This window comes from Hylobates moloch, unplaced genomic scaffold (genome assembly GCF_009828535.3).
Source record: "Hylobates moloch isolate HMO894 unplaced genomic scaffold, HMol_V3 SCAFFOLD_5, whole genome shotgun sequence".
In the NCBI taxonomy this organism is placed as follows: domain Eukaryota; kingdom Metazoa; phylum Chordata; class Mammalia; order Primates; family Hylobatidae; genus Hylobates; species Hylobates moloch.
The window spans coordinates 128,699,251-128,715,623 of NW_026652280.1; the positions used below are offsets into that span (position 1 = coordinate 128,699,251).

The 16,373-nt window shown below is 38.5% G+C and overlaps 1 protein-coding gene and 1 long non-coding RNA gene across 2 annotated transcripts in view; both read left to right on the forward strand.

Moving 5' to 3' along the window:
• Positions 1–3,883: 3,883 nt before the first annotated feature.
• The window catches only part of LOC131383536 (uncharacterized), a 62,491-nt gene continuing 50,001 nt past the window's right edge, over positions 3,884–16,373 (forward strand). The window contains exons 1-3 of the long non-coding RNA XR_009213677.1: positions 3,884–4,450; positions 7,192–7,300; positions 7,423–7,796. This is a non-coding gene — a long non-coding RNA (uncharacterized LOC131383536). The remainder of the gene's footprint in view (positions 4,451–7,191; positions 7,301–7,422; positions 7,797–16,373) is intronic.
• LOC131383535 (uncharacterized) lies at positions 8,346–9,426 on the forward strand. The gene is given in 3 exon segments (XM_058439553.1): positions 8,346–8,586; positions 8,589–8,658; positions 8,660–9,426. Coding segments are annotated over 3 exon segments (510 nt in total). The 5' UTR covers positions 8,346–8,411; the 3' UTR covers positions 8,925–9,426.

The following is a 16,373-nucleotide window of genomic DNA, read 5'->3' on the forward strand; positions in this document are numbered from 1 at the left end:
GCGCTTCTGGAGCCGCAAAGCGCAGGCCCACTTAGGAGAGGCAACGGTTTGTCTATGGATGTCCTGTGGAACCACACCTTTGCTTTGGCTTCCTTTCCTCGATCTGAAATCCAAGGTGGTGGTTGATTTTTTCGCTCTCCTACTCTCCCAGAGGAGGCCCCGGTCCGAGCCAGCGCTGGCGGGCTGCGGCTGCTGAAACTAGAGTTCCTGTGGCCAGAATGGTGCCCCTTGCCCGCTCCAGGGCTTCAGAGGAGAGCGAGCCCGGCCCGGGGTCAGGGTGGCCGGCCTGCCCCGCGAAGGCGCGCTGGGCCTGGAGACTTTGTGCTCTTCACTTCGCCAGGCGAGAGTTTAGCCGGGGCCCGTCCGCGAAACCTGGCCTCCGGCGGTTTTCGGGACCCTCTCTCAAAACTGCGCGAGCGCTGAGATCACTCTGGTATTAGCTCCCTTTAGATGAGGAAGGCATTGTATCTTTCTAAGGGGGTCTCTCAGACCTAAGTTATTTTGGTCTGCAGTGGTAGTAATGGCCTTGAATTTGTTTAAACTTACTGCCCACGACACCCTCTCCCCAAATCCCCCCACACCCACACAGTACGCTCCATCACGGCCACCACCACTCCCACTCCATTTGCATTTGAAAACCTCTGGAAACATAAGCGCTTTCAGGATGAACTCTCTCTCTCTCTCTCTCTCTCTGTCGCTCTCTCTCTCTCTCACACACACACACACACACACAGCCCGCCAAGTGGAAACTGAGTTGAATCATAGGATGCATATGAATAGGATTGGATGGTCCTTTGCTTCTGCGGATAAGAATGTTTAATAACCCAGGATTCCGGCAATAACAGCATTACAGGGTTTCTAGAACTCTGTTCTGATCCTTTAGAAACTATTACAACAATAGTAATGATAGTAGGAGGAGAAGTAGGACTATGTTTTTCAAGGCACTTGCAAGGAATCTGCTACATCGTTTATGGGAGAACTTAAAAATATTCCCCTTGATTAAGACTCACAGGTCAAATATCATCTCTCTTTTCTAGATGCTAATTAAAAGCAACTCTGTTCTTAGGTATTTGACAGTAATTTGAATCAAGATACTTGAAAATTTCTGACTCAATAGCAATGTGCTTCAGTACACACAATCAGGTATAATCATATATATGTGAGATATGACTTTGAAGAGGAGATGACTTTAAAAAAAAAACGCCTACTCAAAGACAATTAGAAATGGCTGCTGCAGGCAACCAGTCACTGTTCTGGCTACATATTTGTGCAATTAATAGTCTCACAGCCTAGTCCAAATCCCCTCTTTACCTGGAGCAGGAGTGTTAATGAACTGTAGATGCAAAGCTCTTAATATATAGATGTAGTGTCCTCTTGAAATTTAACAAGCTTTGAAAATGTAATAAAACAGAGATAAGTATTCATGTTATTTTTAGTTTGTGTTGGTTTGTTGTGTTTTTAATATTGTTTAAAATATGACACAGTTATCCCCAGTTCCTATCCCATATGTCCATTCTGGAGGATCCAGAAAACATATCAGTAGTTAAGGTAACAAAAAATCCTCCAAAAAAGACCCAAGTTTTGCCACTAAACTTTAAGTCTTTATTGAGCATTTCATAATAGCTTTAAAAAAACAAAGTGCAGTTCATGTTACTAGCTACTTTCATACAATGTTGAAATAATACTTCTATAATTTGACTAAGTAAGATTCTTATTGATTGCTAATTTGGTGTTAGAATTGATTATATTTCACATAATGATATCCCACTGCTCAATGAGATGAATATTTATATAATAGGGAAATAACCATTGCTGGTTTCTTTACAACTCAGTGTGAATAGCCACATGGTTGACTTCCAAAGAATAAAAGAATCTTTCCATAAACCTTCTGAAGTCGTTTCTATAAACTTGCTCCACTTTCTAATATTGTGAAAGAGTTGATGTAATTTAATTTCTATTCTGTCAATTATAAATTTATTTCATCTTGGCAAGGTGCCCTATTTGGAAAAGTTGATTGTGGGAATGGATGATAGTACAGCAGGAATATGGAAGTTGAAATAATGTTTCATTTTACAATCAAGAGAAACAGTATAATTGACCTCATCATATCAGGAGCAGGGAGAATCTGAAACGGTTTGATTTGCATGCACTTCATTGAGTCTACCAAAAGCATACTGATATCAAATTGCCCAGGGCTATATATTTATTATTGAGAATTCATAATTCCAATTCTGTTACATATTTTTTTTTAATTTTGCTGGATCTTGTGGAATAAGGATAAGGGAAGATGAAGAAAACTATACTAAATGTGTCAAAATGCTCCTTGTATCACAATAAAGTGGATGGTTTACTCAATGCAGCTAAATTCTCAGAAGAAAAACTGAAATCACGTCTTTAAAGAGCATTTTTCTTAATGTACTACCTGTCTGTAAATAAATAGTTTAAACCATAATGAAAGCAAACTTAAAAAGTTGACTCTAGTTAAATATTGGGAGAGACTGAGTAACGACTACCATCAATTTCCTGAGGACTTGGCCAAATTCTGCCTGCACTTTCAGCCTAACCTGCAGGGGGCAATAGCTTGACACGAATGACAACAAAGGCTGCTGAACTATTAGACTTGAATATCTGACTATGACCCTGGAATGTTGTGTAGGTTGGAAAGAGTGCTTAATTAATGTATATTGAAACAAAAGATCAGGTAAATTGCTTGATTTGTCTTCAAGCTATATTTTTAGACTAATTTAATTCATAACTGTTAGGTTTTTTTTTCCTTAAAGAGATTATGAAAGTTTTAGGAGACACATTCATCTTTAGAATCTTCCTGAACACTAATTGTTTACTATGGAATTTATGTAATGTATGTTACCAAAGAAAAGACAGCAGAATCAAAATGACCATAGTTTTCAGTGTTCAAATGGATGGCAAAATCAGAGGAAATATGGAATTTTTAGATATATTTAATAAAAGATTGTCACATATCTAGATAATAAACTCTGTTTCAATATTTTTTTAAGCCTGTAACTATAAATGGGTGGGGGGCAGTCATCCCATTGTTTGCAATATGTCTTCTTTCCATATATCAAACATTATTTTTTAAAACTGGTTTAAACTTAAAATCATGATCAACAATTAGTGAGTTATCTCTTTTATTGCTATATATTTTTCTATTACAAGTGGAATAGAATTTATTGGCTGTTGATAATCCACACTCTCTTTCCCTCCTTCTTGGTATTTCCACTCCCTCCCCCATCCCTATATTTCCCCATCAACTGATCTGGGAAGACTGGAAACAGACCAAAAGGGGTTTTGACTAGAGAGAGTAATTACAGAATTAGAAAGGAAAACTCTTCTCATCTCCTCACTGCAATCATATTTAATGTTCATTATGTCAATTTTAAATGATACAAAATGCCTTCCCCAAAAGGCAGCCTGGTTTTAAGAAGTCAAAAGGGTACCTGGCATTAAACAACATTGAATCAATCCTGGTGGGATTAACTGGACTGAGTTTCTGTATACTGCACATGCTATGGATCTACTTTGATCACAGTAAGGAAAAAAATGATAATAGATTTTTTTTTAAAGAATTGCTGCACAGGAGTGTTCCGTTTCTTTTATATGGCAGAGTTTGATCTTGATAAAAACCTTTTAAAACATCCTTTTCCCCCCACTATGGTAAAGAGATCATATCTGTTTTTGCTTTTCTTTAAGAAAAGAAAATGGGGATTGCTTACACGGGGAAAGAAAATTTTATTCTCCAACACCCCCTCCCATTCTACTAAACCATTTTAGTCGACATATGTTTGTTATCAGAGAGAGGTGCTGTGAACACACAGCCATTTTCTTAGCAGCTTTTTGACTGTATGTTACCATAGTCCCACAAGGCATTGGTCCTTTCCCATTGGGAAGTCATGAATAAGAGACTATGAAGCTTGCACGTCAGATCTTCCTCAATTAATCCACCATTAGCATGTTTGGGATCCACTACTGGATGGTTAACAGCAGCTTTTGTAACTGTACGCCGACCATATCCAATTATGCTCTGCTAAAAATGAACTCTTTGCAGACCAGCCCTCTCGGCTGTCAGTGTTTTCCGTTTTCCTATTTTAACGTTTGTGTATAGTGGCAGGCGACAGATGGTGTAGATCAGATCGATTTGATTGCATTAGATGATTTTTTCCCTTCCCCACTCCTTTCTGGAAGCTCGCATCAGCTGAAGGCTATCGCCTGGGACTCCTCGGAAGCATGAGCAAGCCGCCACCACGCGAAGGCACTGGGGCACAGCCAGCGCGAGGCGCCGAGGTCCCTTCCCAGGGCTTGTTAACACTGTAACCAGGCACTCGGAGAGAAGAAGCAGCTCCCACTGCCCAGAGCCTACCTCACTGCACATCAGATGACTCCCTGGCTTCTACACACAGTTGGAGTTCCGCTTGAAACCTGGATTTAGAGGGTAAGCACTTCAATCGAGATGGATTTGTGACAGTTACTTTGCCATACAGCAAGACAAATCTCAGCAAACGTAAAGGATGTAGGATGTATGGGAAAGGGAGACTATGTTTACATCGAAAAATGTGTTTCTTTTTGTCTGAGAACGAGAGTATTATTCAGTAAAGATATGTATACTCTTTTTCCGTTGATTGTAAGAGTCGACTACCACCCTCCTCCCGATTTTTTCTCTCTCCTTGGTGTTTCCCCCTTTCTACTTGAGAGGGAAGGAGAGAGGGAGAGGGAGGGAGTCAAGGGGGAAGAGAGAGAGGGAGAAGGGGGGGAGAGAGAGAGAGAGAGAGAGGCATTTCAGCTTTAGCTTAATTGGCTTATTTCCTCAAACCGATTGCTTTGTCGCGTTTCTTTATGTATTTTTGGTTGCAAATTGAGAAGCGATGAACTGGGATGGGTGTTGGAGTGTGGGGGATAGCATAGGAAAGTACTGGGAACCATCAGTCAGTCACTGTGGCCTTGAGAGATCAAAAGGTGCTGAAAGCCCCCTGCCCGCAAAACACACCTCTAGTTATTGGGGCGCGAGAGAAATGTAGATTCCAATAAACATGGCTTGCAGGAGTCGATGAACAAAGGTACTTAATGCGGACCTAAGCCTCCGCTGATATTGTTCCGCTAGCAGTATCTAAATATTCAAAAGCGAAGTGTAAGTTGATCAACAAACGCCCTGATGGTATTGGGCTTTTTCCCTTTTCTGTTTTTGTGTGGAGGGTGGAGAAGGGGGGGGGAGGGGGGGAGGGGGGGGGGAAATCCGACAGCTTAAGGAGGCTTGAATTGAATATGCACCCAGCGGCAGTGGTCTCGTAGGAAATGGTGTTCTCGTAAGTCAGGCTGCCCCGCTCAAGCACGAGAGAGCTTTGGTTAGAGCTCAGAGCGTCAGTTCTGCTGCGAGTGCTGCGGGCAGTCGGCCCGGGTTGAGCTGTCCACTCGTCCAGGTGCTGAAGCTGGTGGAACATTGGGTAGGTAGGGAAAAGGCTGGCACTGCTACTTGGGTAGAGAGAAAGCATATCAACTGCGTTGTTCTAGTTTCTTAAAGCGTGTGAGTCTGTGGGTCAGTGTGTGTATATATTTTATTTTAATTGTGAGGAAGCAAAACTGAAGGAGACTACTTGGAAAGCATTGAAAAGCTGTATGGGTATTTATGCTGTGATTCTGATGCCCTGTGTATTGGGGTGTGTGTGTGTGTGTGTGTGTGTGTGTGTGCCTCCCTTGACCATCCTTTTGAGTTTAAAACGTTCCATTTAGTAAATCCAAGCCTATCTGTATAGTGTGTTTCTTGTTTTCCTTTTAATATTAGTTGAGATTTAAATAGAAGAGTGCAGAAGCAAACGTACACTTTGCTCATAGACTATTGCATTACTTTCCCTAAGGGCTTTTGTTTCTAGGAGTTCAAGCTGAAGAGAACCTGTCAGCTTTCTGAATTTTTTTTTGTTCTAGCACCAGAGAAAAGCTCCACTTTATACCTATGTTAGGTAACAGCAGAAAATAGTGCTTATTTATTTGTTTTATTGGTATCTGTCTTTTTGTAAGTGGTGTACTTAAGAGTTATCTGAAAATAATGTAAAACAGTCTGGTAGTTGGGCTATATTGGTTTTCTTTCTAGTTATTTTAGGTTCAGACATTATATATTAAACATCTATTCATAAAACCTAGAATTCATGTTGATTTTTCCATCTGTAAGTAACATGTCAAGAAAATGATGAGTTGGTGTGCCTGGAGAAGTATTATAATTTTTTTTAAAATAAGAGCAAACACAACCTAAGCGCCTTAAATTGCAACCAGGTCAGTTAGAGATGAGTTGTGGTAGTGGGAGAGAGTCTGTTATATAATTACTCCTTGATGAAGAGCTATTTGCACTTACATAATTTGGGAAATCATAATGTCTATTGCCATGTTTCCATATTCCCCCCCATTCCCCTTACATGGATGTACTTTCATGTATTTGAGAGTAAAGGGGAAAGCAAATTGAGAACTTTCTAATGAAGCTACACCATGTCTTGGGTAGTGACGTTGCACTTGTCCATTTTATTTAGTGAACAATAAACCCCCATTATCAGAATATCCACTGCAGGATCTTAAGACAAAGCTTTTCCAGTAAGAGCCATATTGATCATCAAAGAATCACAGAGATTCTCTCTCTGAATGCCAAAATTACAGTCACTTTGCAAATGAGTTTTTATTGGCTTTTTCTTCTTAAAATAATTTTTATGAACACAGAGCTTCAAAGGTTTTTCTGTAGAGGTGTCCACAACAGCTGTACAGCAGTGCATTTATAGTATGTATTTTAAAGGTGTGCTATGAAATTAAACATTGTGGTGATATAAAATGATGCTTAAATCATAGAAAGTCTACCAGCTTGTCAACTCAGTGAGTTTTGACACTATGGAAAATGGGTTTAATTATTGTATGCCTTGAAGCTTTTTTTTCTTTAAAAATCATTATGTTGTATAGCTCTAAGGCCTTCAAAGGAAAGATGCCTATTTTTGTACATCTGTAAGTATTTGATTTCAAGTAGTAAATTGAATGAGTGTTTATTTTCCATGATCTTGGGCTTGAGAAAAATGCATTTCCAAAACACACTACTGAAAATTTCACCCATGCATGACCTATCTTTATTTAAGCCTCACTCCTTCCCAAAGCCGTCTAGTCAAATATATTTGTATTTGTATGGGTAACTATTCATGTCTCTTACAGGGTTCTCTGGCTGCCATGGCACTCAATCAAACCACCTAGAGTGGACTGGCCGAGACCAGACTGGGTACCAAGCAGAGAAGTGCAGAGGAAAGCACTGGGAGAGCACCAGGTAAACTGAAGGTTACTTGTCACTCCCACTTGTGCCCAAAGAGCCTTGCCACATCTTCCCTCCTCGCTGGAAAAACAGCACTCTTCTGTGTTAAGTATTTGGTTTTGTGATTTGTCTTTCAGAATTGGAAATAGAGCGGCCATTTGGATTTGGGCAGGAAGCAGCCGAGCACAGCTTTGGATCCTTCTTTAGGGAAATCGAGTTATGGATTTATGGTCCCGGTCAAGCTCAGCCCATCCCCAGCCAGGGGCGGGCTCAGCGAGCAGCAAGAGTTCTGGTGGCGGCGGCGGCGGCAGTAGCAGCGGCAGCGGTAGCAGCGGCAGCGGCAGCTTGGTCCTCTGACTCTCTTCGGTGACGGGTATTCTTGGGTGGATAATACGGATTACGTTGTTATTGCTTAAGAATACGCGTAGTCGAGGAGAGTACCAGCGGCAGGGGGGCAGCGGCCGCCCTCCCCAGCCCACCAGCTGGCCACTAAACGCCCGTGGTTGCCAAGGTAGCACTTTCTTGTTCTTTTCATTTCCTCGGGTGTTTTCGCACTGGTTCCATCGGAAAGGCTGTGCGCTGCGCCTCTGGTGACCAGGACTGGAAAATGGGTTCGCGCAGGGGGCGGGGGCGAGGTGAAGGTGATGGGCGGGGAGCGGAAGGGGGTCCGTTCTCCCGAGCCTGCTGGGCGGTTCGGCGTTCCCAGTCCGCTCCTCTCCTCTCCACGGTGGGGTGCGGCTCGGGGAAGAGACGCGGACGGGGCGATTTTCTAAAGTTGGGAACGACTGAAAGGCCTTGAGCAGTTTGGGAGCTTCGCGAGTGAGGCGCCGAAGCTGGGCAGAGGGTCGCCGGGGGCTGCCTCCGCAGAAGGGCGTGTCCGTGGGCGAAGGTGCCCCCGCAAGCCTGCGGAAGCGCGTGACTTCGCGAATCCCGGGCCCGGGGCGGTGCCGGAGCCCCACCCCCGACCGGCCGCGCCGCTCCGCAACCAGACTTGGCGGCCGAGCTGGGGAGGGGGCGGGGGCCCGGGGGCTGGGTCCCCGCGGAACTTCCAGATCGGAAGTGTGGCAGGTCTCTCAGGAACGCATATTTTCTTTTCGGATTCTCCGAGAAGGGGTGGAGAAACAGGATGGGAACCGGATTGGCTGCAGTGTGTCACAGACCTGGAACCTTCCTGAAAGAGGTTGGGGCAGGCAGTGACTGTTCAGACGTCCAATCTCTTTGGGACACCTCTTCAGCGCTGTCTTCCCTGCCTCTGCCTTTAGGATGAGTCTCAAACACCAACAAACTCAAGGCACGTCCCCCCCTCAGGTCAGCTGCGAAGGGATGGGAGCAAAAGAGAGCCTCTCCCTCCTTCTACTTAGAGTTTTTGTTTGTTTGTTTGTTTCAAATATTAATGGACGATAAAACAACACGGATTTGTCACCTCCTAGCGAAGAGGAAGCCACCGCCACCACCCCCCTCAAGCGTGCCCCAGCACTCCTGAGGACAATCGGACGTGGCAGGAGTTGGCATGCCCAAGATGGAGCTGGGAAGGATGACCCAGAGTGGAAGGCGTGGGCTGGGTCTCCAGGTCTCAGCCCTCACCAGCGTCGGACCACACAGCTTTGCCAGCTTTGCTCCTTGCCTTTCCTTCTTGTGAGGCATCTGGGACCGTCCTATCAAGGCGCTTCAAAGGTGGAAGGACAGAGTGCTGGGGACAAGAACGTACCAGGCGCCCAGAAGATTCCACTAGCGCGGCCAAACACTAAGACCAGGTTTCCTCCCTGCGTGGTGGTCCTTGGTTGTGCACGGGCTGCGCGAGACGACTGAATTCCTGAGAAATGGAAACTGCAGGAGAAAAATCAAATAAACTTAGAGGCCTGTGAAGCTCTCCCTCTCGTCGCTCTGGGACCGCTCTAAGCTGGGCTGCATCTCAGACACCTTCTCCCCCTGGAGGATGGGCCTTTCTCAGGCACGAAGTGCGTGTGCCCCACTGGGCTCTTGCCCGCAAGAGCAGTCTGAACCCTGGAGAGGCTGACACCGAAGGTGTCTTGAAGGAAGCAGGCACACTCTCATGCTTCCCCACCTAGGGTTTCGCCTTTCTTCTAATATTTAGGATTCCCAGTGAAGGGTACTCCACACACACCCTCTCCCTACCCCAATCCCACCCCATTGTGTCTGATCCCACAATTACTCCCAGGGTATCTATACTCACAGCTTTTGCGCTCAAAGAACATTGTTGTCTGCAGGGAACGGGTGGAGCCCTTCTCAGAAGCTCCCGGGGGCGAGTCCATTTTAAGAATGAGTTGAAGTAGGAAAGAAAACACAGATGCTGTCTTTGCATTCGACATTCTATCACCAGCAAGAGAATATGTAACTCCTGTTCTTTCCTTCGTTATTCCATGAGTTATCTTTTTTCTCTAGGGATCCACCAGTTGGTGATTTAGGGCTTTTAAATATTATGCTTGTTATGTATTTAACAAAATGCAATATGTCTACTGGTGGCATTGTTTCCTTGGGAAATTAGAAAAGTAGAAGCTACATAATCTAGTTGCTAGGTGGTCTCTGGAAAGTTGGCCTCATGCTGGTTGGCTAAATAATAAGTGTTTAGGATTTGAAAGGAAGAAAGAGAGCTGAAGGCCTGGTGACAGAGTTTGTGAGAAACAGAAGATGTAACACTCTGGCATTTGTTGAGGGGATGAGGAAGAACTTTTGAAAAATAAGCTATTCTATTCAGTTTTGTGCAAATTTATTGCAGTTGCTTCATAGAGGAAGAATAATGTTTAGAATGGAATAATTGCAAATGCTAGTTGAAATCTAAAGGAAACCTCTACTCATAGTTAACTGAAAGTATTTTTGTTGTTGTTGTTTAAATACTTATCTCATTGCTTTCTTTCCTTTGCAGAATTATTTTCCTATAATAGTTTCCATTAGGTGTCAGTCTGACTGAACTGGTTCTTATTTAAGTTAGGGGTGAAAATGTTCCATCATCAGACCTTTTAAGATAAGAAAGTGGGAAAAATTAAAACTTTATTAAGTTGAAATTACTGGAGTTAATTTTTATTGTTACAAGGCAGCTTTTTTCTTCCCAGAAAAAATAATTTCAAATTATGTTGCCACTGGTCAATGACTGCTTTTGCCCTGTCACTGTCCATAGCCATGATTAAAGAAGTACAAAATGCTTGTTTGTGCTTTTCATGCTAGATCCAAGTAGTGTTAAGTAGTCATAATTTTTGGATGGCTTTTCAATTGATGTCCTAATACGAGAAGGGTAAGCGCCTTTTCTAATATTTCTTTTGCTTTACGAAGGTGATAGAAATTTTTCCTGAAAAAAAGAACATGGATTCAGCTTAAGCTGTTCATTTGACCATACTGAGGGCACAGTAAAGGAGGAGGGAGACAAATTGTGAAAATTACTTTTGTCCACTAGCTTTACTTTAATAAATCCTGCTTAAATACTCAGAATTTATTAACACAATTTATGATGTATAGGTGGGAGATTTTAGGTCACCCATTTAAATTTATATAATGTCTATAAATGGTCAATTTTATACTATAATATTCATTAATAAGTATAAGAAACATCATCTTGATTGGTAGTTTGCTACTGAGTCCCAAGTAAGTAGCTTGATAGAAACTGCATTTTTCAGAAAATTTGCTTATTTTATTCTTTGTATTTGTGAATTCTGTTCTGATGTTGTTGCTTGAATAGAATTGTGGGGAGTGGTGATGGTATTCGTGATTAAAGATCCATAGAGCATCATGACAACCCCATGAACTTTCCCTGAGGCCATTGTGAGCCCTAGAATGATGTGGCTCTTGGTGTCAGAGCAATGCCAATCTAGAACCAGAATGGAGGTCCCAGTGAAAGTCCAAGCAAAGGCAAGCAACGATGAAGTAGCATTTTGATGGAAGGAATATTCCAAAAACCCTATTATCAATTTTTGTCTTATTGTATTCCACATTAGTCATGAGAAATTTTCAAATATAAAAATAGACAACAAAAGTAGAGATGATGGGTATGTTGGGAAACATTTTTGTGTTTTATGTAGGACAGAGGAGAAGTACTAAGGACATAGAAGGAAAGACAGCATAAGGCCATCACAGTTGTTCACCATCTTGTCAATATGTACAGGTGCAGCTACCATTGTATCACGGAAATGACAGAATGATGTTCTTACTGTGTTGGAAAGTAGTGTATTCTGCATAGGAAACTTACTGTTTAAAAGTAAATTTCTTTTGGATATATTTTCAGTAAGAAGAAAAAATATAATAGTGACATCAGAATATTTAAAGACTTTTAAATCATTTAGCTATCGAATTTATTTATTGATAGCTGTACAACTATAAACACAAATGCTAAGTAGATTTTAAGCAGATAGTTTTGTAGTACAATTTGTTTTTTAAATGTTTCCAGATTTTTATCTTAGTGCTTATACTTTAAATCATAACTTACAAGTCTTGCATTTAAGTCTAGAAAACATTTTGCATGATTGTATAAAATAAACATTTTAGTTGAGTAAACACTGCAGTTCATCCAAAAAACATAAGCTAAAAATATATAATATTTTAAATTTCTTGAAATGTGTTTATTACCCAGTAATTAGTTGAGTTTGTTGAGTGCCGCCTAACAATAAAATTAGTGTATCTGTATGTTTGTATTGTTGACCAGCTTAAAAACTTATTACCAACTATATCTTGTGAGTTTTGGGTTCTGTTACATCCTGGCTAATAATAATGTGAGCTAAGCAAGGCAGTCTGATCTTCAACACAATTAAAATATTATAATACATATGCAAGGGTAAAGACAACACTACATTTGCTTTATTTGTGGAAAAGCCCTTTGAGACTCATAGTATTTGAAAATAAAATATATACATATATAGTAGATCAAGCTAGAACCAAATGTTAAAAACCTATGAGTTCTAAAATATTCAGTTCAAAGATTTTAAATAAGGGTTATTGCCTTTATTAATTTAAAATCCATACTGAATCTCATTCAGTTAAATTACAAACTAAAAAAGACATATTGCTGGAATCTGTTAATACTATGTTTTCAGTTCAAATGCAATTTGTATCATAATATGCTTTTTAAAAAGTTGACAAATTATATTACAATAGTGACATAATTGCATAATTTGAAAGTAGTGTCTATTTGTAAATTTGAATGAATTATGTGCTTTTTGGAAACACTTTTTCTGAAAAGATTTTTATAAAAATGATACATTTTAACTGGAAAGTTGATATTTCTTGCAATTTTGTTTTTAAAATTTGTATTCAATACATGAGTAAGTATTAATTGTTTGAAGCCTATTTTTGTCTCTCTAAGCTAGTGTAGTCAATTTCAATAACTGGCTCAAAGAAGTCTCAAGATAAACTAAAAATTACTCATTTAAAGTAGCTTTTTATATATCTGCCAAATAGTCCATTCGCTTTTGGATTCCAAGAAGAATGAATGAATGAATGAATGAATGTCATGCCTACTATTCTGTCAGAAGCAGATATAAGAAAAAGACCTTTTCCTTTGTGATAGAAATATATCATGATAAGACTTCCAAATACCCTGGATTGTTTTACAGATGACTACACAGGAATTAAAGTTATAGAATGATTACTTTATGGATCCAGTTTCATGTAGTTTGTTTTCATAACTGTTATTTATATAGGCTTTGGTGTTTATTGAGACAAAGCAAATTAGAGAATTGAGGCCATTACAGGGAGAAATCTCAAATTTCATTTTGTCCCTCAATTACATGATACTTAAGGAGAGAGATATATCCTGTGGTAGAAAGAACTTTGGAATAAGACTAGAAAATCTGATTTTGAGTACAGATTCTGTTGTGAACTATGACAATGGACCTGTCACACAGCTTGCCTGGTCTTCAGTTGTCTCATCCATAAGAAGGGCTAGATTTAGATTTCGCTTAAGGCCATTTTACCTCTTTAGGATTCCATTTCAAATAAAGCCTCTTTTTTTTTTTTTGTATGAATTCTACTCTTCATTTCATGTAAAGATGGTGGACCAACTGATATCACAATTAAGACAGAAGCTTTTAAAAAATATTCACCAACATTTTGTCTTGGTATTAAATAATAAAATGGTCTTTAAGGTTTTTACTTAAATTCTTAAAGCATGAAACACACGGAAATATTTGTTGCTTTTTCATACTTCGTTTTTTATTTGAAGTTTTAGTAGGGGAAAAAAGCCCCAAAAGAATGTTTTACAGATTCATTCTAATGTGTTAGCATGGGAGTACATGTATGTGTACATCTGTGTAATAAATTTGAAGCTACTAAAACCGTAGATCTATCTTCATAAGCATTTTAGCCTAATGAGGCCAAATCACAAAAAACTCCATTCAAAGTTAATGTATATGGTTGTAGTGGATAAAGAATGAACATGAACACTTGGCCTCTAAAAATGTTTACTCCTTGTGTAAATGTTTATGCTATTAAATTCAATTACAATATTTGGAAGAGCATGAAAATTACTGTTTTTTTCCATTCTGTTAAAAGAACCAATAATTGTCTAGGATATTTAATTCTTCTAAAATGGTTAATCTTTTAAAATACCTAGTCCAGTGTTTGGCACATAGTAGGTGCCCAAAATATTTATTAATTTTGTGAAAGCAATGATATCCTTTTGGGGCATACTTGAATATAAATTTTACATTTTTTCATAATTATTTAAAGTCACTATTATATAAAATGATTGTTGTACAGCATATATTTAAGTTTAATTTAATGTTAACATAAAATGTAACTCTTTAATTGTTTACTAATAGTGCAGTTATTCTTTGCCAAGAAGGAAAATACATTCTCTCTGATTATTTGATATAACTTTTAAATAATGGAAAAATCCATGGGAACATTGCTTTCAAGCTGATATTCTTTTTGAAACTCCAAGTAGCTGTTTAATCTACTATTGAAATAGAAAATTTTAGTCCATGTGAATGTTACCTAATATATTTATTTAATATTAAATGTATAAATATTTGTAAGAATTTATAAAGTTTTAAGACGTAATCAATAGAAATGCACTTTATGCAATATAGTAATTACTATGATAGCTAAAGATCTGTGTAAGTTTTTTTAGTTTTAAAAAATTATTTACTAGGAAAGCAGACTAAGGTACAATTTTATTTGAAAGGTGTGACTCTCTGGGAGGTTCAATGTATAGTAAATATAAATTGACTTTTAATCACAAAATAATACACCCATTCCCTAAAAATTAAAATAATATGGTTTATCAGCTATTGCTTTATTCAGATAGTTTACATACTTTCCATTCTCAGTTTAATTATGGGTATAAAACATTATGTCCATTGAAAACTTTGATTTGTGTGCTAAATGGAAGCAAGCATAAAAAGAATAGAGATTTAAGGAGAAAAAATTAATTAAAAAATAAAAACTTTGAGAATAAGTTCAATAAAAATTCTACAAATCTTTCAAAAGTAATTGCCTTCAAATATATATCTGGGGGTAGGAATGTAAGGTTTGGAAGCCATTTATTCACACTTTTATTAAAATACCTCATGTTCCTTTTTGTTGTTGGATGTAGTTGTCCGTAAAACAGCTTTGAAATTGTTTTAATATTATATATTAGAACAGAGTCAAAATAAGGAGATTCTTTACCACAAACAAGCAGGTTTTTGTTAGTTGTGAATGCTATGTTTATTAAAAATAGTGAGTGACGTTAAACTTTTGAGGCAGTTTCACATTTACATTTGGTGATTTGTATAGATAACAATTGAATTTGACAAGAGAAAAGGGACAATGATAGCAAGTAACAATATTAATGATGTGGACTGGAGTGAAGAATGTGCAGATTTTGGTGATGTGTTAAAGTAACAATAATGAAATTCCTGGTGGCTGGGACCAGTACACCTTGAAAAAATATCAATCTTAGGAAACGTTAGAAGTCTTGTTCTTTGTATGGTACCCTTTACCTTGTTGTGATGGGTAGTGTTCAATATTGATTTTAGATAGTTTATCTGTGTAGAAGGATTCTTTCATAGTATGAGTGACAAGTGTATTCCAGAGTTCTTGCTTTCAAAGTCATGCTCTGATACAGAAATTTGAATCAATTAAAATAGAAATAAACTCTGAATAAAATAAGCCTAGCTTATCTGTAGAATATTGAGAAAGGCAAGAAATCTGGATGTTTCTCAAATAAAAGAAAGAACATCAGTCTGAAAAGACTGACTTCTCAAAATTGAGCCTAGGGGGATATGGCTTAAAAGAGACAGCCTTTTTAACAGTTTTTCTATTGGAAAATATATGTGTGATACTTGAATTTATGTTCTAGAAGTAAAGTAACCTAGGAGGATTTGTTAAGACAGTATTTCCTGATATAAAATACAGATACCAAGAGTTTAGTTTTTCCTATTCACTTAATTGATTTAAATTTTAGAGAGGAAATCTATTTGTTAGTTAACCATGATAAAGATAGAGAAGATTGACACGTTTGTCTTTGTCTAACTTGGCCTTTATTTCCAAATACATAACATTTCCACCTGATCATTTGTTTGCTTTTAATATGACTATTTTCCATTCCTATATCCACATGGAATACAAAATTTCAAAAGTCTTTGATAAGCTCATAGTAAACTCATATGATATTTAGTTGTCATTATAAATTTCTATCTCAGATCTAGTTCTTTAGTATGTAATACAATTCCCATGTTTCCCATATGAAGTCCTCACAACACAGAGAATCCAAATAACTTCTCCATGGACACCCAGATAATATTTGGAACCCGTTTTCTAAGTCCTTGCTGAGTGTTTTCTTTCTAATACATCACACTAAAACTTCACTAAACGTTGACGTTTTTCTCACGTTACTCTTCCTATTGTCTGAGAATAATTCTTATATTTTTCATACTATTCAGTGATATTTTACCCAAGTAATCTAAACTTTTCAAAAATTCTTATATTGTGTAAATAGATGTGAATGTATCAACAGATTCCAAGGGTCTCTAGTGTGCTTGTACTAATTATTTTTTAAATCTTGGAAAATGGTATAGGGTATCTTAATGTAGAAACAGAAAATGAATCATAATTAAAGGAATAATTTGATCTTTTACCCTAGTTGAATATATTTCAGTAA